The sequence below is a fragment of the Sinohyriopsis cumingii genome, chromosome 11, assembly GCF_028554795.1.
Source record: "Sinohyriopsis cumingii isolate HCF-2022 chromosome 11, ASM2855479v2, whole genome shotgun sequence".
Lineage (NCBI taxonomy): Eukaryota > Metazoa > Mollusca > Bivalvia > Unionida > Unionidae > Sinohyriopsis > Sinohyriopsis cumingii.
The window spans coordinates 92,161,639-92,184,006 of record NC_142971.1 but is presented as its reverse complement, the minus strand read 5'-3'; the positions used below and the strand labels follow the sequence as shown (position 1 = coordinate 92,184,006).

The 22,368-nt window shown below is 33.9% G+C and overlaps 1 protein-coding gene across 1 annotated transcript; it reads left to right on the top strand.

Moving 5' to 3' along the window:
• The first annotated feature begins 85 nt into the window (after positions 1–85).
• Positions 86–9,788, top strand: LOC149789003 (piercer of microtubule wall 1 protein-like). Its single transcript, XM_089975161.1, has 4 exons — positions 86–235; positions 4,131–4,230; positions 5,366–5,499; positions 8,483–9,788. Exons 1-4 carry the CDS (start codon positions 203–205, stop codon positions 8,549–8,551), a joined length of 336 nt encoding a protein of 111 aa, XP_089831287.1. The 5' UTR covers positions 86–202; the 3' UTR covers positions 8,552–9,788.
• Positions 9,789–22,368: the final 12,580 nt, after the last annotated feature.

Below are 22,368 nucleotides of genomic sequence, written 5' to 3'. Positions count from 1 at the left end.
CGTTCGCGAGTTTGTAAATCACATGACTGTCATGTGATCGAAAGACTGGTTTCATCACACTTTCCTAATATTCAGGATTGAGAATATTTTTTAAAGTCCCGTTCTTCCTTAACAACTTTCTTGACAACCTTTGTTGATTTACACGGTTGTCTATACCGGCAGTTTTCTCAAGGAAATATAACTTGCCATTTACACAGAAAACATGGCTTCATCGAACGCTCATACTCAATCTGAAGTAAGTGGCTTGGTTTAATTAATTCAAAATATACATCATTATACCGAAAATTTAAAAATCACAATGAAAAAGAAATCATATCGGTACAGTACAGGCCCGGACTACTCTCACAAATCCACAATCTAAGAATTTAAGTGCCTTGAATAAAACTTAGTTACATTTTCTTAAGAACACGAGTGCAAGGCAAATGCATTTAACTTTTATGCAATCTATCATTATTTACAAGTACTTTAATATCACAATCTATTAATATATGTATCTGTATGACACGGAACATAACCTAGAAATTGGGTATCGTGTAAGGGATGGAGGCAGGGTCTAAAGTATTTTCTGATTAATCTCACAGTACGTCCTGGGTTTTAAATCCCTTATATGCTGGTCTGAATACATTTTTATTCCAGGATTTGATGGTTCTTAAAACAAAACAAAAAAAATACACAAAACAAAAAAAAAAGACAACAACAACAAACAATGGCAATAAACATCATTATTGCAGTGGAAAGTATTGAAAGTGTATGTCATTGTGGTAATGGAAGTGCATTTACTCCAGTTAAATTAATTGTTGTTTCAAAACTGAGTAATAATGTTGTTTAACTAAAGTCTATTCAATAATGATTGTTTAATGCTTTGCACCCTAAATGTAATCAAAAAATGCCCAGAAGAAAGTTATTGATCAAAATGGAGTTTTACAATGGCAACCAGGTACATGTACTATAGTAAAAATCATACAGATCATCTATGCATTCAGCACAAACTATTTTAGTGACGGGTTTTGTCTTTTAGAATTAGACTTTAAATGGTGATTATTCCCTATATTTGGATCCTCCTAATTTTATATCCATATTATTTTGGAAGGTCATTATACACATGCCATGAAAAACAAATATGACAAAACTCAATGTTAATTTCATAGTCATATTTGACTGAGGTTGACCTAAAGGTGTGATCCAGTACAAACTGGATTGAATGTTGTGGACTGTGTTATCACAATGGAAGATACTTATGTTGAGAGAAAAAATTTGCTACACTATCTTGTGATGATTAGACCCAGCACACTCTTTTCTTTAACCTGCTTAGTAACTGGCCATTGAATAAGCAAAACTGAATAGACTTTGGTTAAACTATATTAGTCTTAAAATTTCAAACAACAATTAACCATTATTTTAAAATGTGTAAAAGGCCTACATTGCCACATAAATGTGCACTATAAATGGGGTAAATAAAAGAGTCTGTCAGGTCTATCACAAAACAAATAACAGGGTAGTATGAATTTTTGAACGTGCACCACTTTCCTTGCTGTATTCCATCCAATTTGTTCTAGATCATGCCTTTAGGTTGACCTAGTCCAAAAATGTACACATTCTTTAACATTGATATTTGCCTTATAAAATTTTTTTTGTATGTAAGTAATGACCTTCCTAAGGAGTATGGATGCAATTGTGAATCCAAATACACTGTAAGAAAATGAATAATTACCATTTAAAGGTATGTGTAATCAAGTTTAAAAAGATGACACCCATAACCAAAGTAGTCAATAATGAATGCCTACATAACCTGTATGACTTGCACTATAGTTTCCAAGTGTTGTTGTGATGGGTACATGTGTCATTTATACTCTTGACTATTTTGTGCAAAGTTTCTTTTCTACATCATTCAAGGGTAATACGCATTCAAACAACTTCATTATGTCGTTATCTGATTAGTCTTTCCTGTAATCATAGCACATGAATCTTGCAGCTGCAGTAATGAACACCTTCCAGTTGGATGATGATATACCTGCATTGTATCATTGTAGAATTTGTCATTGGATATGAATAATAGATGAGACTGCAAGAATGTGACCAGATCTAAAACCATGTTAGAAATTGTGACAGCATCTTTTCCAGGTTTTTCACTACATATTATATACTCTAAAAGATTACAGTACACACATGTAAGGGAAACTGGGTGATAGTTAGTTGCAAGATGTCTTTTTCCTGTTTGAAAACTTAACTGAATATTAGCATTCAGTGACTTATTAGGCAGGGGACATTAGCATAATGGCTTCTGAAAAATATGAGTGAGTGCTGGTGCCAGTTCTGTTAAAAGAGTTTTTCAAGATTCAGTTAAGGATTCCATCAGACCTGCTAATTTTGTCCACCTGAATACCAGACAATTTTGCTGCATTGTATGAACTTCTTTATTTTGTATGAGAGCTGTTCATATATTATATTGTTTTCTAGATTGTCTATATTAATAAAATCATTTAACGTTTTTGGCCCCAACTATTCTTCAAGATGTTTCAATGTAATTTGATTCTGCCTTCCCTAGTTTATCAGTATAATTTCTGTTCTCTCTTGATATCTTTGTTTTTTTTTATATTCTTTACCTTGTTATATAGGTATTGCTTCTTTTTCATATTTCTTCTAAGGTTTTTATATATCCTGAGTAGATTAAATCTTACAATGTCCTATGCGCTGGTACCATTCTATTCAGGATATTGACTATGCTATCATTAAACTTTACCACATGGGTCCAACGTCATATGAATTTCTGTACAAATTAGTTAGTTATTCAAGTCCTGTTTTTTTTATATACCTATTCAGCTTTTATATAAAAGAAAACTTTCTACAGTACAAGTCACATGGGTTATGTGTGCACATTTACTAATTTTAAATTAAATATAAATTGTTCTTTTAAAATTGAACACTAATTTTCTTTAACCAGAGCCTATTCAATCCTGATTGTTTAATGCTCTGTACCTTAACTGTTAGCAAGAAACTTCCAGATGAAAATTGTCTATCGCTATGGACTTTTATAATGGTGGCCATGTACTAAAGTACTTGTTCAGAATAAGAGTGTTTCAAGTGGAATTATCACAAACGAGGGTAGTACGAATTTGTTTCTTAATATGTGTAGCTTTAATTGTGACATCACAGCACACAACATTAAACCAGGGATTGTACTGTATCACACCTTTAGAATCAAATTTTTAAAAATGGCATCCATTACTGAAATAATTGGTGTTGAATACCTACATGACCTATGTGACTTGTACTATAGGATTTGGTTTTATTATAAATTGGATGTATATTTCTATCTGCAATTGCCATTGGTGAAGTGAAATCTAATGTATTGTTAAGCATTGTAACATTTTGCTGGGTTTGAGTTAGTAAATTTGTATATGGGATATTATGTACTAACTATGTGGTGTTCTTTGGTTTCTGATGATCCTGATTTGATACAATATTTTCTTAGTCAAAATCAGGTAAATCGACTGCTAAGATTACTGTACATATCTTTAAAGTTCTTTGGGAATGACAGTGATTTTTCTTGTTCCTTAATGTCTTGCTAGAGCACAGTGGTTGATAAGTTAACCCTATGACCCCTTCAGCTTTGCCATGAGCCAATACTCTAACAATTAAGTTAACAATCATGTAAGGAAACAATTTCACAACTGACATTATAGATCATCTATATATATAGATAATGTCAGTTGTGAAATTGTTTCCTTACATGATTGTTAACTTGGTTAACCAGTGATATCAGAGTCTCAAAATCTCTTTCATTACTGCATGACTTCACCAGGGCTCATTCAGGCATGGTCAGTAAAATTAATGCAAAAATATAATTGGGAAATCTTTGTCATTTTGCGACTATGGAATGATCTACCAATGCGTCTATGAAAGTACAAATATCTAAAAATGTTTTTGTGCAATATAATATTGCATAACATATTTGTTCAATCACTGAATAAAACTGGATACATCATGAAATAAAATAAATCCATGTTAATAATCATCCACTCTAGTTAACAGACTGTCTTGATGGAAATTATGTCTGTTCTTGAGTTTATGTAATGTACAGGATACTTCACTTGATGAAAAGCATTAAGTAACTTGTACATTTTCTACAGATTCAAGGGCAAGAACAAGGACCAGGAGGAGTTCCCAGGGGAGCACAAACTTCAGATTACTATAAAACAAAAAACATACCTAACAGATTTGATAATCCAGGTTAGTAGAACAGTGGTACAGTTTACTTTGCAGACACTTATATGGCTAGCCAGCTATCAGTATTACAAGCAAAACATGAGAGAGGCTTCAACAAAACACCATGGTATCATTAATTGTGAATTTGTCATCATGACTAGTGTGTTCTCCAACTATTTTTTTACACTTCCAGGCTTGCTGATTACTTTCAGTAAAGTTAATTATGATGCATACATTTTCATAAGTTTTTGCTCCTAATAAACTTTCTTCATATGTGTTGTTTCTGCAAGTAATAGTACCATGAGTTGATTCAGACTTCTTCCTTATTCTGTAAAGTACAAACAGTTCAGAATTAATTGCATGCTTGAGGCCATTAAGGCCTAGCACTCATCACATCATGTCTTGCAAATTATTTCCCCATGCTTTCCATCTGTCCTCACTTATAAGTTGAGTCCAACTTGAAAGCAACAGAGATCCTGATCTGCTATAGCATAATGCATCTGCATATCAAGGTCTATGTTGTTTGTTTTACTGTTACAAACTGCACAGATCCAGATCTGCTGGTGCATTATGAGACAGCAGATCTGGTCTTTGCAGTTTGAAGTTGGATTCATCTTATAAGTGAATATAAATGGTAAAAATATTCAGGACCTTTCTGTGTGATCCTGCATGTTGATGTTATCATGCAGCAGTGTACATACATGTATGTGTGTAAATCAGTCATTACATGATGACTATGTCCCATCAGTCAACAATTTCTACACTGTTTAAGGTAGATATTTCACATCCTCGATTAATGGTTATGTATGGTACTATAAACATGGTAGGATGAAAACAATACTTAGAAATGCTTGGAGACTGTTGCAGATTTGCTACAGATCCTTGTTTCATGACTGACTAAGCAAAAATGTTGATAGACTAAGACCGTGTCCACAAGGGCATAACAATTGATACAATTGACCAGAAAACATTTTTTTTTTTCCCATGTGAGTATTTTGAGCAGAAATGTAATGTATTTCTTGCATCATAGGGCAACTTTCATGTAGTAAGTTTTTCCTGTTTTAGATAATCAAAGATTATACAGGATTTTTATGAGCCTTAATTGATGATATGTGGCAACTATTATTAAAGTGCAGTTTTATCTCCCTCTTTTTCTAAGAATGGTTTCAAGGGTATGGAGGAAAACCTCAGCATCCCATGTACAGGACAAGTGCGACAGAGTATGGTTCCAGAGCTCCAACAGTTCACACAATGCCCACATCATTCCATGCCAGATCAATGAAATTCTCAGAGGTATACTTTTCATACCTTTATGTTTTTTGGAATGAAATGTTATTAAAAAATGATTTTATGACACACAGTCAACAATATAGCTAATGAAGAAGTCCATAGACCTACCATATATAATCAATTGTAAGATGAGTCAACTGAAAATAACAAAGATCCTGATCTGCCATAGCATAATGCACCTGCAGATCAGGGTATATTTGTTTGTTGTACTGTTTACTCCTAAGAAACTGCATAGACTCAGATTGGCCTATGCTTTATGTGACAGCAGATCTGGGTCTATGAAATTTGCTGTTGAACTCATCTTATAAGTGAGTATATATATATATATATATATATATATATATATATATATATATATATATATATATATATATATATATATATATATATATATATATGGTAAAATAACAATGCCAATGGAACATGGGATAAAGAAGAGATTCATTAATTCTTTGATTTTATTCAGAACTGATATTGCATGTTTTCCCTTGGGAATATTGATTAAATGTATATTTGTCCCCTTGTGATTATAAATTTTAATTGGAGGGGGGGTTTGAATGTATGTATTTGGTCAGATAATATGATATATTTCTATAATAATGGCATAATTACAGCATGAATGAAACAAGTAGTTGCATTATTAAAATATGTTGCTATGTTTAAAAAAATGTGTAAATTAAAAAAGATGGAAACAAAAATGATTATGCAGAGTTTAATTTTTGTAACAAAAAATATATTTTGTATGGTTGACTAGGACTGGATGTCTAGACAGTGAAAATTATAGGTACCCTAAGGAGTGGTTTACCTTTAACATAAAGTAAATAAAAAATGTATAAAATAAAATGGAAATGGTGTTTAAGAATATTGTTTACATATCTATTCTCTGCGTGAACTTTTGAACCAAATGTACATACTATGGAAAAATGTTACTGAATGGGAATGAATGGATGTAAATATTCCATTTTATTGGAGACCTTAAATGCATCTAAGAAATATAACATTATACTGACTAAAGAAAAATCAAGTTGAATGACGAACAACCATTAGTCACCTAGTCTTACTCATTTCATTTTACAAATCTCTTTCTAGTTTTTCCTTCGTAAGAAGAAAACATTGATAATTTATTTGGCACTATCCTATGTTCAACTTACACGAACTTTTGGCATTCTACAAGAGGATTTGCACATATTTCTTGGTTGCCTTGAAATGGTTTATAAAGAAAAATGCATGTGAAAGAAAGGCTGTCTGTCAAGCAGCAAGCAGTAAGAAAAATAATAACCAATGGTCACTTTTTCGGCAATAGAAAAACATTTATCCATTGCATGAATAAGCAGCTAAGTAAGGGGAAGAACATAGTCAATACCACTAAATTCTGAATATAAACAATATTTTTGGAATTTAGGGAGAAGTAAATTAGAAGAACTTCAAAAGCTGATTAAAATCAGTTTTTGCAGACAAATAATTTTGGCAAGAGGAGCTACAAAGTCCAAATGAATATTTACCCATGAGTCTTCTAAATTTGTGTGCCACCTAGAATGTTCTCTCAATACAAATCCTGGAAAGGAGCCAGTATTGAAATTCCTAATGATTTAGTCACTGATCACACTAATATAATATCTTTTTAAATGATAAAATGAAAACTTAATGTGACTGTTTTTTTAAATACTTCTCTTTTACTTCTAGAATTCAAAAATTATGGAAAGATACAATCAAAACCAATTTGGCTCAGAATAATTTTGATAAGTGAGAAGATAAAATAAGGAACTTGCAAAAACAAAATTCACTTAAGGCAAAGAGGCAACACACTGCTAAGCAAGAAAGTTGGATGCAGATATTAAATTCAAATACAAGTAGTGAGAAGTGGTGGTTTGAGATTTGTATCATATTAGGGTTGCAACATATTTATTTCAAATTAATTAATATAATAATTATCTTTAATAATTTAAAAAAAAAAAGAATTAACATATTAGATGACATCAAATGCACCCTCTGTAAGAGTCAGAACAAAAGTATTTGCTCTGTGATTGCAATATTACTTCAAGGTTTTGGTACTCGTCTTCCAATTTTTATCAGACTATTGTCTGAATATTGTACATTTGTCCAAAAAAGAAATATTTTAAGAAAGTGAACAATTAGACATTTTGTGCAGTTTCTAGCTTATTGTGGCTAAATATTATATCAACATGCAGAATCCTTGCATTTATACTTTATAAGCAGATAGTTGATATGCATAAGAACATTGGAAAATAAACTGCCAATTAAATAAAAGGATCAATTTATTCGAAAATCGGCCTGTCATGATCATGTAACATTTGCACATTTATTTTGGTCCATTTTGATGGTAAACGGGAACAAATATTGTAACATAACAAAGTTTGTTGTCACCTAGATAATGTGTAATTATGTCTATCTAATTTGTGTGTCTAAAGAGATTGAGTGCTATATGCATGTGGGTGTGTGTGTGGGTGCATGTTTTCTTTGCTTTTCCTGTGCATCATATTTATTGTCCTTAGACTATTTGATAACCAGAAAAGTTTAATTTTAAAGTGACCTTGGGATGGCATTACCTGACCCATTGGTCAATCTATTAAGGAATAATAAAAAATAGTAAAGTAACTAAGTATATAGCTAAGTAACTAAAGTAATATCTCTTTTTGTATGTACAGTGTATCTACAAGGGCAGCTTTTTTATTCAAAAATTGAGCTAGTTGCATAAAAAAGTATTTTCATTTGTTTGCCCTTGTTAGAGAAATTGTTGTTCCTCAATCAATTATTCAGTGTATCAATCTATGTTGCAGTTAACAAATGAATAAATAAACAAGTCCAGTAGCAGTAAATCACTGTAAAGTAAAAACCATCATCACACCCTGGCCACTTACTTACATTGCTGGTATTATTTTTGTATATTCTACAACCATCATCACTTATTTACATTCCTGGTATTCTTTCTGTATATACTACAACATGCTTTTTCTAACCATTCCAGCACCTGGGAAAATGTGGAATGTACAGGAACCATTCCCTGAACACAGCCCAGGACCAGAGCAAAGTATAGTAATGCCAGACTAGAAGCTGCATATATATGGGATTTTCCTCTTTTGGACTTTCAATGGATTCTTTTTGTCTGTTCATTTTAACTATTCTTTCCAGCAATACTGTGATTTTATCTTCAAAGCTTATCGATTTCCTCATCACAGGAACATAGACACTACATTTCCAGGTCATTTAAGTTTGATTATTACTCATAAGTTTAGTCTTCTACCACAAATCTTCAGTATTTTTGTGTACTTTAAGGCCATTTTATTTGTGAGCATCCCTTTGACCTTCAGCTATGATAACCTATTGGCCTCAGGTGTATTGCCTCTGTGACTTTTATGAACATTTTAAGGCTTTTATGTTTTCATGTATGATTCCCACTGATGTAGTTTGTTGTTTTTTAGTAAAATATCAAAAAGAATTTTGAGATAAAAATTTATTTACATAGTTGTTTTAGTTGCAGAGGTTTCGTTATATGATTGTTTTATCCTGGGTCTCTGTCTACCTACCTATCAGAAATATCACAACTTGCTTTCTTTCATCTGTAGGATACATGTAATTTTTATTTTAAAAAAAACATTGTAACAAACATTTAGATTGGTTAAAACTGATCATGTGATGCAGAAACAAGAAGTTATTTATTCACAACACCAGAAAAGAACTATACATGCAAGCATGTGCCCTTCTTATGTGCTTTGGCTATATGTGTAAACAATGGTTAAAATAAAAGTTTTATTTGTTTCTTGTGATTCATTATTATTTGCATAAATGTTGAACTTCATGTTGTACAGGATTTTTGAAGTTATGAAGCCAGAAAATCAATTTGTCACTATGGCTGTTTTCATGCAGTGTGTAATCAATTTTCAAACTTTTTGACTTTGTGAATCCTGTAAAATGTTCAGTTTAATTCTTAAAATAGCTTCAAAACCTATTTGCTTGATTGATCTTGATTGATCTTTGATTGTATTGTAATACTGAGATTCTTGACATGTACTTAATGTATTATTATTGAAAATAATTTATAAAAATTTCTTTAGGTATTATAGTCCGGCACTAAAGTTATGTACATGTACTGGTGTAGAATCCTGCAATAGAAGTACAATTATTAGTAAAACTGAAAATGAAAATATCATGTAATATCAGGCAATCTGAGACAGAATGATTGTAATAAGTGTTCATTTAAAGTTTTTTTTATGAGAAGAAAGATGTATGTAATTTTGATATTTTAAAACCAATAAAATGTTATAAGAACTAAATGTACAATGTTTGTGGTTTCACTGACAACAGAACATTAAACACCTGATTTATGGGATTAATATAAATCTGATTTAAATTCTAAGTCTCTACCACCACACTTTTGTTGCTTTGTTAAAAGTGCTGTTAAAACCAACAAAGACAAAAATAGTCCTTTCTGTGGATTCAATTTCCATTATGCACACTACCCTTTATCACACTAATGCAGCATGAGCAAAGGTGATACAGTAGATAGAAATATGAAACTTTCATTAATGACTCCTCAGGTGTCTAAGATTTATATTACAGTTTTACAACTGGAAACTAATTTTGATGTCACAATGGCCAAAGGCAAAATCATGATATTTTACTGTCATAGAAATTGTTATTTCTGTACAATTTATAAAATAATTTTCTATCTTTTTATGTTGAAAGAAGAAACTTTGTATCCAATGAGTTACTTTGATGAACTTTGTTGTTATCTGTCATGTTTTGTTGATTCAGATTTTTGTGGCAATTTATAGGTGAGGTTTCCCATATGTAGATAACGCAAAGGTAAGGGGAAAAAACCACTCAAGGACACTTCAGGTGGGTTCATAGGTCGCGTAATTTTGTGTGTGGCAAGGAAAATAGATTCTGTATCATTTATTATCAAGCATATTTTGTTGTCTAGTATGGAAATAAGGGTTCATTATGTTCATAAATAGTGACCAACTACTCTGCTGGGAAAATACAATACAGCTCAGTAAAGAAAAGTAAACTGTTCTTAGTGTGATATCATTTTGCCACTTTAATCGGGACTAACAGCTTATCTCAACTGATTGTAATGTCTCCAAATGTCAGCTTAACATCAGTTTACTTTCAACATATTAGTTATAAGTAGAAGACAGCAATTTTATATACTTTTAAATTTGTCTTGTTTTAGATATCTTCCTTCCATCATTTTACAACAAATGAGTATAACATCTTTTCATGGTAGTAAAATGCATGGCACCCATTATTACAAAGGGTTACAGCTGAGAAATTTCTAATGCAGGATTAAGGGTATTGTAATTTATCATATTTTAATATATGGCACAAATGATAAAACAACAACTATGTGATAATTTTAAGAATTTTTATTTGTGTTCTTATTTAAAGTTTTATAAATATCAAACAGACAATAAATACACATATTAGGAACTAACTCTGTTTGACAACTGTCCTGGATGATGACCTCAGCCTCAAGATGGGAGATTCCTTCAACTGCTATCATGTCTATCAATATCAGTAACCTTGAAGTTGATGAAGAAATAAATGCTGCTTCAAAGTATTTTATCAAACTTAAGATGGTGAACTAAGGTGTACAAGTACTTCGTTCAATATATATCTGTATACATGCCAAGATATACTGTTAGCACTCTATGGTCTTAAAGTCAGTAACAGAAAAGAATGAAAACCAATGGTTTTGTAAAATTTAAAAAATAATTTGTTTCCCTTGAATACAAAGTGAAAACTAAGAGTATTGTGAATTAAATCCCAAATGGTCCAAAAAGTTATATCACACAACCAAAAGTATAGAATATTCCAAATGAATTCCAGTGGTGTTCTAAATGAATTCCAATCTTCTAAGTACTGATGTAAAAACAATCTAGAATAGTGTTGATGTGCTAACAGTCTTGATATATCACAATGATATAACCCAAAGTGTCTCTGCATGAATTCAAGACAATCCCAAAATAGTGATTTAGTTCAAAAATATTAATGAGTAGTTTGTAACGCCAGTAAATAATTTGTTTTTAAAAATCCTCTCAAATTAAAACTGTAAAAAACTGAAGTTAAAAATAGGAATTAAAGAAGTTCTGTTTATTTCTCCTTTACACAAAAACATAAGACACAATATGCAGACCAAGATAGGGATCATCATACTGAAAACTTCCATGAAACTGTAACCATAATTCATTTAGCAGCAGGGAAGATGAACATTACAAGGTTTAGAAGGGTCAGTTCGCAAAAATAAAGTTTCCTACAAAAAATGAAATAATACAAGGTCAATAATGCCAAAACTGAAGCCTCTAACCAACTGAGATTTTCTCTAATTGCGTTAACTCATTTTGTTACTTTATTTTTTATGCTTGTGTTTTCAAATTTTTATGCATGTTTGTTTACTTACCCAGACACTCAATTTTTGTCACCCTCCCTGCTGCTCACTCTTAACCGAAAATTCTATTAAGACCTACATGATATCACAACTGAGGATCATGTAAATGTATTGTGATAAATCCATGTGGGGTAGCTTGCACTTTTGAAAAGAAGTTTTTGAATTTAATCATATCCATATCCCCTGAACACTAAGTCTGGTGAATGTTTCACAGAGTATGTGTATCGACTCCATTAAACACAACTAAAAGATTGCAGTTATCTCGGATCACTTTAGGTATTTGTGTATGTCGCTGAGTAACATAAATCACATCTGTGTTTTTATGTCTGCCTCGAGGAAATATCTGAGATTACTATGAGATTATTAATAAATCCATCGAGGTCATCTGCAGATTGGGCTTCATCAATATCAGTGATAAAATCAATAATATCATTACCATCCTCATCCAACAGTTTTTCATTTTTATTAAAATCTTTAAGTACATTGTAGCATCACTGATCATCTACTGACGGTGCCACTAAATATAACTTATCCCACTTGAGCTATCTCATTATCAGATTAAGCAACAATTGCATCTTACCAGACCCAAATGGACCTATGATAACTGCTATGATAGAATTTGGTAGCACTGGATGATACTTGACTGGCTCTTGCTTTCGCCTCACAGAAATCAATGATATCCATGTTGTACAAATATAATAAATAATATGGATTTGTACTGTGTTCAATGCAGAGTACCCACCCCCACAAGTGGATTAACAACAATAATAATGAAAAATAAAAAATGTGCGCTTACAGGTAAGTGTGTAAAATGTGGCAGTGATAACACTGCTTCACTGGGAAAATTACCAGGAGCTCCAAGAGCTAAATACCCAAGAGGAAAACATTTTCCTGGATATAATTATTGTGGTCCTGGAACCAGACTTGATATCCGACTTGACGAGAAAGATCAACCTAGACATGGAGAGTATGCAATAAATGTGATTGATCAAGAATGCCACATTCATGATGTAGCATATAAAAATAAGGATTTACAACAATGTCCTATTGCAGATGTAAAGTTGATTCACTCATTAAATTCCATAAAAAATAAATCTATCAGAGAAAGACTTTGCTAGCTTCCTAGTGAAATTTGCTATGAAAGGTAAACTAGTACATGGGGGTGGTAATTAGTTGGACTATTATTATGATAACAATGAAATCAATTTATTATAGCCCAAGAGGATATTGGAGCTGTAGAGCAGCGATTAGTAAACTTGCTGATGCAGCAATGGTCACACGTTCTGTTACTGCAAACTAGTTAGCATGACAGGTAATATGGCAAATTTAACTATCACTGCCTAAAATAATTAAGTATGCATATTTTGTTGTCAGCACTCCCAATGAAGCTAATCATGCAAATATATATTTTTACCACACTATACCATTAAAACTGGTAGACATCAATCACGCACATACAAATATGCATTGAATGTCTTTGACATTGCAAGTAGGTATAAAGAAGCAGAACCACTATCAACTAAAGTAACAACTGAAGTTGCATCTGCATTTGAATGAATGTATTAACGTGGCGGTCTACGATGGCCACAGTTGCTACAGGTTGACTCTGGCAAGGAATTTCTTTGTGCAGTATCATCTCTGATGAAAAAAACATAACAACAAAATCAGACTAGGACATACTGCAATTCATTGCAATCAGGCAATCGTTTAGTAATTTAATCAAACACTTGGTGAGCAGTTATTTTGATATCAGGATGTACAGGAAATATCCCTGAACAAAGTTTTAAAAAAACATGAGATCTCGTGAATGGGCTGCAAGACTACCAAGTGTAATAGCTGCATTAAATAATGAAATTACTTGTGCAATTGCTATGAATTTCACACACAAAAAACCGACATATACCAATAAAACGACATGACTCTTTCTCAAAACAACCAGTACTAGGTAACGTGACTGTAAGATATTTATATGAACCTGGTGAGAGAAAAAACAGCATCTGATCCTATTTGGAGTTCGACGGCACATACAATTTCCGTGTGGTAAGATCCAAGGGTAGACCCGCAATCTACAGACTAGATTCAAATGCTCCTCATTGTGGATTTGTACGTGAACAATTGCAAGTAATTCCTGAAGACATACACTTACCACCGCATTCACTTTTGTGAACTGGCGCCTCAACGTCGATTACATTCAAGACAGGTCAGTATCACATTTTTTGTGTGTGACCAAGACTACTGTTAATTCTATCTAAGGTAAACTGTCTTGGATTATTATTTGAATACTGCCACAACATTACTGTGTTACAGCTTCCACAATGGTTAGTAAGTCGTTGTTTTAATGTCATCATAAATTCAGCATCAAGATCAAAGTCGTGTTTATTTGTTTTTGTCAGACTGCTTATAACTAGCTAACTTTTTTCTTATTATATCATTGCCATTGCATGCACTTTGATTATTATTTTCTGTGAGGTCTACGATAACCCTCTGCAGCTGAGATATTCTTTTGACTTGAGACACTGTGAGATAAACTAAATTTGACCATTTACGATCATCAACAATCCAAATATTAGCATCCAAAATAGTTAATCCTTGTGACGAATGAATCGTTATAGCATATCCTAGCATCCATAGAGTTTTGTCCATCGTTAACACGCTCTCAACACCACTCACAGAAACTAAAAAAATATCATTTAACACAAGATTTTGTTTAATACTGCAACCTGGAATTTCCTGCGTTAACAAATATTTTTCATCGCCGTATTCATCAATAGTTATACAAACACTAAATTGTTCTGCCTTGACTTAGTCAATGGGGGACATTGTCAATATTGTTCTGTCAGCACGTTCAAGTACCTCTTTATTATATACAAAACCTCTCATGTGTTGGTACATTATATAATACCATATAAATAATTGTTTGTAGCGTTTGTAAAACGCTAACTTTGACTTTCAATAAATCCTCTAGGACAGCACTTGTTTTGTGAGCGTACATACAGATTTTTACTCAAAACTGCATATCACAAATCAAGTAAATGTCCGGTTTGGTCAGTAAGGTGGAAATGTTTCCGTGAAAACAAAGTATTATGACATCTCTGATAAACATTATTAATGGGTTCTGATACGATTAAAAATTCAGGAGGTACTTGAGGGGCAAATGTATATAGAATGAATCCTTGCTGTGCCTGACTTGATTTTTCAAGATCTACCTGATACAGCTTCCATCAATTACATCATATACAAGGTCGACTGTGATCGTAGTTGTGATATTTACAACACCTGGTGAAATACGATGAACTCCACCGTATGGATCATTGTTGTGTTTTATGATTCCTGCCGGTGGGGATATTTTTCTCCATGCTGCAACGAACTTGGAGTCTCCGACTCTGAAAAAATATTCATCGATGATATCAATGACTGACTTTTTTTCATTTCAGTTGTGTCAAATTCTAGTATTATAAACGTTAGTAATTGTTCTTCAGTTATTTTATAGTGTTTGATAAGCGCTTGTTTACCTGATATTCCTGGGCCCATCCCATCCATTGCATCCACCATCACCCAAGGTATATCATTTCTGGCGGCATTCTCAACAATACATTTATTTATATACTCGAGATCCGATGCAACCTGGTTGTAATGTTTTGACAATCTGCTGGAGTGTTTCATTGCTGTAATATTGTGCAATAGTTTGTTAACTGATTGTTCATGCTCAGATTTAATCGGGTCGGAATAATTTCTTTAATAAATTTTTCGTCGAAGATTAGTTTGTTATAATCATCAGAGGTAAAATAAAAGCTGTTAGTTTAGGAATTTGTTTTTCCATCAGACACAATGAAATATTTTATGTTCGGGGATGAAATATCAAGATCATATTTTCAAAAAATCCGATACTCTGGAAGGTTTTAAAATATTCATTTATCCGTGGAGAAGTCGACACGTTGAGGTTGCGGCATCGCTGCAGGTGCTGGTGGTTGTTCTCCTGGCCATCCTAAGTTCTGACCAATGACTGATATATATTGATGGCGTAGTCGGGAGAAGATATATCTATCGAGGCTGATAATGTTGGTTCGTGAACAGTAATAGGTATTTTGGATTCTTTTCCAGTATTTGATCCTGCGCTGAAATTCATCGTTTGATTTGTTCGATCTGATAAGTACCAGTGGGTATACAAACAACCTGCCAATCTGGGGTTACATCTTGTTTATTTTTGTATGCAAATATCAGTGAATGTTTGATTGCAACCCACCTAATGATTCTGATCTAATATTTGGCCATCTATAATATATTCGTAATCGTGCTAGTGCTATTTCTTTTACTGGAAAGAAAACATTGAACTCAGGATTGGTTGAGCTTGCTGATATCATCGTGGTTTTCAATGGTGTTGCATTAATGATGATATGTTGTAGTAATTCTGATGACGACATTATTATTATTTGTTAAGTCCTTCTAAATCATTCGAAAATTGTGACAGTCGTTGCCTCATTGTAAATCTTAATCACTTCTGTGAACTCAGTATCTGATATTATTCCATCGCTAAGTCCTGATGATATCAACGAAGATAATTTGGATTATGCTAGCGACGCTGTATGCAACTTTATTGTATATTCGTGTAGTTTATTTTCGCTTTACGTGGATATTTCTTTTTGCAATTATATTAAGAATACCAGCAATTCCTGTTACAACTGAGACGCCGTTACCCATTTCTGCCATCAATGCTGGTACTATTACATATGTAGCTGACAATGCAGCGATGACCGTTACAGTTCCAGCTATGACACGTATGCGGTATTTTTTATTTTTTGTACTGTATACACATCAATGGTATTTTTTAGTTGCCGCTGCCACTCGCGTACTTGATTTACCTGTAATATTGAACGCCGATTGGGGAGTTCATTATATTTTAAGTAAGTGGTAATTTAGCAACTAATTCAAGACGCCAGTAGTACAACAAACCTAAGTTTTTCCTCAGGTTCCACCACAAATGTTTTCTCGTCGTTATGCTCCAACATCGCAAACATAGATCCGGAAGATCCAGTTAGTAGATAAGGCCGTGAAATTGTAGTAGATATCGTAAATGTTGTAACGCCGAGTACTGAGAATCTGAATATACCGGTAAACCCAGAACGATGATTGATGGATTGATTGAGTGGGTCCCATAATGATAATCCAGACGCTACTGTATATACTACACTGACGGTAAAAAAATTATGTCAGAGAGTTTAATGTCGACGACAGCTGGCTTTCCAAAGAAATCATCAACGATTCCATTCATTCTTTTGCGATATTTCAAATATGTGTTTACGTGAATAGAAAATTCACATCTAAATCTGGTCATTTCATCATTGATTGTCATCAACGAGGTCATCATCGGGATGTTGCTGTTGTCGACATATTTCTTCGTTGCAGCGTCATCGTTTGATTCTGGTTCTTAACACCAGTAAACTTATTATTAGCCATATTGAGAGAACCAGTCAATGTATCACCAGCGGATAGTAAACGATCGTCAATCTCAGTTCTGACAGTTTCGTTGTTGCTGTCTACGTATATTTTTGTTGCCACATCATCGTCTGATTTTGGTTCTCTCATATTGATAATTGTATCTCTGCTCATGGCGAGATCTCCATACATAATATCTCCAATTATTCTGATGCGTCCAACAATCTCTCCCATGAGTATTAAGACTGATTCCTCTGATTTTTTAATTTTACCATTTTTAGCAAACACCAGTAAGTTATCTTCGGTTGCATCTGAAACCCGCAGAATAACATCTGTCAACTGGATATTACTCGTCTTTAACCGTCCTTCTTTATTCTAATAAACAACGACTTTATTTTGGTCCACATTTGCGAGACTCAAAAGATCAGCGAGTTCATTCTTGACCTCGTTAAGAGTTGCATATTTGGATAAGTCGCCTTGTGGCTTGAGACTTCGAGTAGATCTTCCGTAAATATCTACTATTATACTTTAAGATCTATTTAAAATGTTGGATAACGTGGTATACTCGTGCATTAATTTATGAGGTGGTATTAGGGATCTTGACACAGCCTCGAGTACAGCAATTACTTCACGTCCACATATTAGCGGATATGCTATTGCCTGTGTTGGTAATGTTGAATACCAGATTGCAGGAATACTACATATTACAGTGCTCACATATTTTAAGCATTCTTTTCGTCGTGTCAACCCATACAAATCGAAATAAACAATTCCACCTGGATCAATCGCGTATGCAACCCAATGATTTCCTGGCCCAGAACTTCCATCGAGATTACTGATACCAGTTTTAACATTGTTAGGCTTGAAAGGTAATTGATCACGCATAAAAACACCTCTGAAATATTTTATATTTTATCGCGCAGCAGCATCATGTAAATCAAAATTGGACATAGGAAGAATCAACGAAGTGTCTCTGGAAGTTTTAAACCTTTTCCGTACCTTTTCCTGGCAGTCTTAGACCTTTCCTTTTTTTGAAGTTTTTATTCTGTGATCTGTTGTTTTCTTTCATGCCATCCAAGCAGCAGTTCCAACAGCACCAAGTGCAGCTGATTTTGCAACAGCTGGGGCTTCAGCGGCTACCAACGCTGGTATAGCTGCGAGAAATGGAAATATACCACCCATCTTAGCGATGTCTTTAATGGCGTCCGCAGAAAGATTAAACCGTACGCCTGTCTTTGATCGTTTGGCTTCATTAAAGTGCCTGAGTTGACGCTCTGACAAAGATAGTTTATTTGGACTATGTGCGATCTGTTCTTTTTTTGTGATATTTTCATTCCACAGTTCTCTTTTTATACTGATTGTTGATTTTAATCTGACCAGGAGTCAGAGTAACGCTAACATGATGATATTACATTATAATATCATCATGAGTGATTTAGTTACAGGTTACCTGTTTTCTAACGGGGCATCATGAACTCTCATTGGTCCACCAACACCTTCAAGCAGCATTGTTTTGTATGAGAGTATGACAGCGATTGCTCTATAATCAGTAACATCGGCTGGTAGTGCACTTACTCGAGATCGAAAATGTATATCAACGACTGAATATCGAAACAAATCTATATGTTCCAGAAAGAAGTAGTAGATCGGATGCAACGTCGTGAAATCCCGCTGAGATATTTGCAAACCAGAATCAACATTCTGATCACGCCCCATGAATGTCATCAAATGATGACAAGCACGTGCTACGTGATTATTTAAAAAATCCAGCAACACTTCTTTATACTGTTCTTGATGGTCATTTATCCTTACAGAAACTTCACTAACCGCAAGTGGGTCAAATACAAAATGATTTTGTATTTGAGAATCTCGTCGTCATATATCTTGAAAAGTCATAAATATATGTCGTCGTGCTGAAACTCCCTGCTCCCTGTTGTGATGCGATCTGCCATGCAAATGTGCCAACAGTTGTACTCGTGATCGAGTCTGTAGTCATTGTCAACCATAATAACGTTGATTTACCGCCGATGTCCATAAAAGAGAACAGCCGTTGTTCTTCTTTGAGTGGTGGTGACATTACTGGCATCCACAAGTAAAGTTTTGTCAGTGTCAAATTTCTATGAAGTGCCAAGGTTGCAGCTGGATTAACTCCTTCGGCGTACCAGATATCATCGTTGTCCATGGATTTTAGAACGAGAACAACTGTATGTTTCGCCCCGAAGATAACTTTTCGAACATTTCTGCAGAAACCAAAGATATCTGACAGTGGTATTGCACAACTAAATCTCCATTGAGCATCAATTTGATTTTTACGTGCTGAGAATCCCAGATTAAAATCTGCATTTACAAAGAATAAACCTTCAACACCGGCGGCGTCAGCAGTAACTTTATTTGGTCTCCGAAGAGTATGAGGTCGGCCATCAGCGCGATCAGTGTTATCTTTTGCAAACATCACTGACGGACAAGCAGACCATGAATAATCATCGATGTATCGGGATAACCCCAATATCGTCGTGGCAACATCAACATCATTATGACAAACCTCAATTTCCCGACCATCAATAGTATATCGTATCTGTTAAATAACGCTATAATTCTGTTATTTACAAATCCATCCTGCGCATTACCATAAGGATTACAATCGGTTTTAACAAGTCTACGATTAATTTCAAAGAATGGCTCAGCGGGCAATAACTATCTGCTTGTATCGTGATTTTGTAGTTCGATTCGACTACGTTGGTTTGGTTCTCGTGCTTCATAAGAATAATATTGATAATCACGCACAGTCTCATCCTTGAGTACTGGTGCGTCCATGTCAAATGCTGTATCAGATATACGTTTGAACATTTTATTATAATTGTTATCGTCTAACACGAAAACCACTTCCTGCTATCAGACTAGCAGTTATATATTTTTATTTTTCTGATAAGGGTACATCAGCCTACTCTGCTAGTTTTTTGATTTGCAGCTTGATTTATTATTTTACTAACATTTACAGGCATAACTTCAGTGCTGGGCAATTTTATTGGCTGAGGTTTTCGTCGCATTAATCGTGCTGTCTATCGTTGATTGTTGAGAATGCTTTACCGGCAACATCACCAATACCTTTATCACGAACAACCAACACCAATACCTTTATCACGAACAACGTTAATAGCTTTCATTCCCAATTGTTTTGTAATCAATATTGCTTTTGGGGCTATCCTTCTAAATAGACCCTGAACAACATCACCGAGTCCATCACTAAAGATCGCTTTGTATGTTGGTAATCGCGAATTTATCACCCTGACCATTACAGGTCCACGTTGAGCATTATGTTTGATCATCTTATTTTAGCCATTGTATCTAATCTCATACCTCAATCATTGTGTAATAATCGGGCCTGATCAACTCCGTAATCAAAAATAAAATAACAGAATAGGTTAATCCAATTAGAGAAATCTCGATCTGTCAGAGGCTTCGTTTTGGCGTTAATGACCTTGTAATTTTTTTTTTCGTAGGAAGCTTTATTTTCACAAATGGACCCTTCTAAACCTGCTTCTCGTTTTAGAATTTTCTAAGGTAAGAATGAAGGCTTCGTCTAGAACTCAAAACCAAGTAAACATGTTTACACACAAATAATAATAATCTTAATATATAATCTACAAACATAGACAAAAATTAGCTATGTAATATGTCGTTTATAATAAAAAAAATACATTAGTCAGGTAGGCCCAAACTCCTACCCTCAATTATGGACAAGGGTCAATCACACAATACACATTAAATACACATGACATATAATCACTGATTACTGATTATTCCAGGCCTTGTTACATTGAATCCAGACTTGATTAATCCAGGGTTTGTTATAATGAATGAAAGTTGTAATGTATTCTCCTTAAGTTGTTACTGGGATTATCTGACATTGTATCCTAGAGGACACAGTCGAGAAACACGTATGGACTCCATCTTCTGGTATAGTCATCAATCCATACCCTTTTCCTCAGCCGGTTGGTACGAACAAAGACAAGTCATGATGGTCAAGCTTTGTCATGAAGTTATTTTATTGTTAGCAGCCTCAGTTATCTTTATTTTTTTACTTTTTTACTTCACATTTGAATAGTTGCAGAAACCTGACACATCTTTAGTTTAGGTCCCCCTTGTCCTATATGTAAGACTTCGACGCTGATATTTATATTTTGGACGTCGCCCAAAACATAAATATCAGCGTTGAGATCTTACATGTAGGACTGAGGTCCCCCATCTTGCATATGAAATGCATTATTGTCAAAATCGCTTGTCACAAATTTATTTATTGCCTTATTATTCACGTATTTTCTCTGCAAAACTAATTGTAAAATTATCTCTATTAACATCCTCCATTGCAAAAGCGCACGTAGAACTGATACAAAACCACTTACTTACTGGCTTACTTACTTATGTTCGATTTCCGAAGTGTGCGACAATTCGGTCATGTACGTCGAATTACAAAACCAGCGGTTCGGTCTATTTATATCGCTTGACACGATCTCGCAATTTCTTGAGAAAGAGCGCAACAACTCGGGATTCCGTATTGTTGCGTTATTCCAGTTGGAGCTCAATACACATATGAAGTATGGCCAAGCTGTATACTTGAAGACATATGAAGTATGGCCAAGCTGTATACTTGATAACCCATATTACACACACCATTCATATTCTAAAATAAAGGGAATTAAAAGTTCTTATAGTAATACCTAAGATATACAAGGTCCTTTTAAATGGCCAGTATAACAAGTGAGAAAAACGGAGGAAATTCTTTATCATAAAAAATCTAACCTATTCAAAATACGAAACTCTATAGCGCTACGAATTCGAATGGTAGCGTGCAAGATGGGGAGCATAAGTATAAGGGAACCAGGCTAATGTTAAGTGTAATAACTGGAGTTCCTTTGCCTTTTCTGTGACTTTACAAAACGTATTCTGGTTTGTGGAAGGAACAGCGTACCAGACTACTTCAATTTTATTGCATAATAGGATTCGACTTACCGGACTACGTTAATTTACTG

Excerpts from the sequence above, each read along its gene's own strand:
- LOC149789003 (XM_089975161.1), top strand. The coding sequence starts at position 203 with ATGGCTTCATCGAACGCTCATACTCAATCTGAA. Across the intron at positions 4,231-5,365 it reads TAACAGATTTGATAATCCAG|AATGGTTTCAAGGGTATGGA; the intron begins GTTAGTAGAACA and ends TCTTTTTCTAAG. Across the intron at positions 5,500-8,482 it reads GATCAATGAAATTCTCAGAG|CACCTGGGAAAATGTGGAAT; the intron begins GTATACTTTTCA and ends TAACCATTCCAG.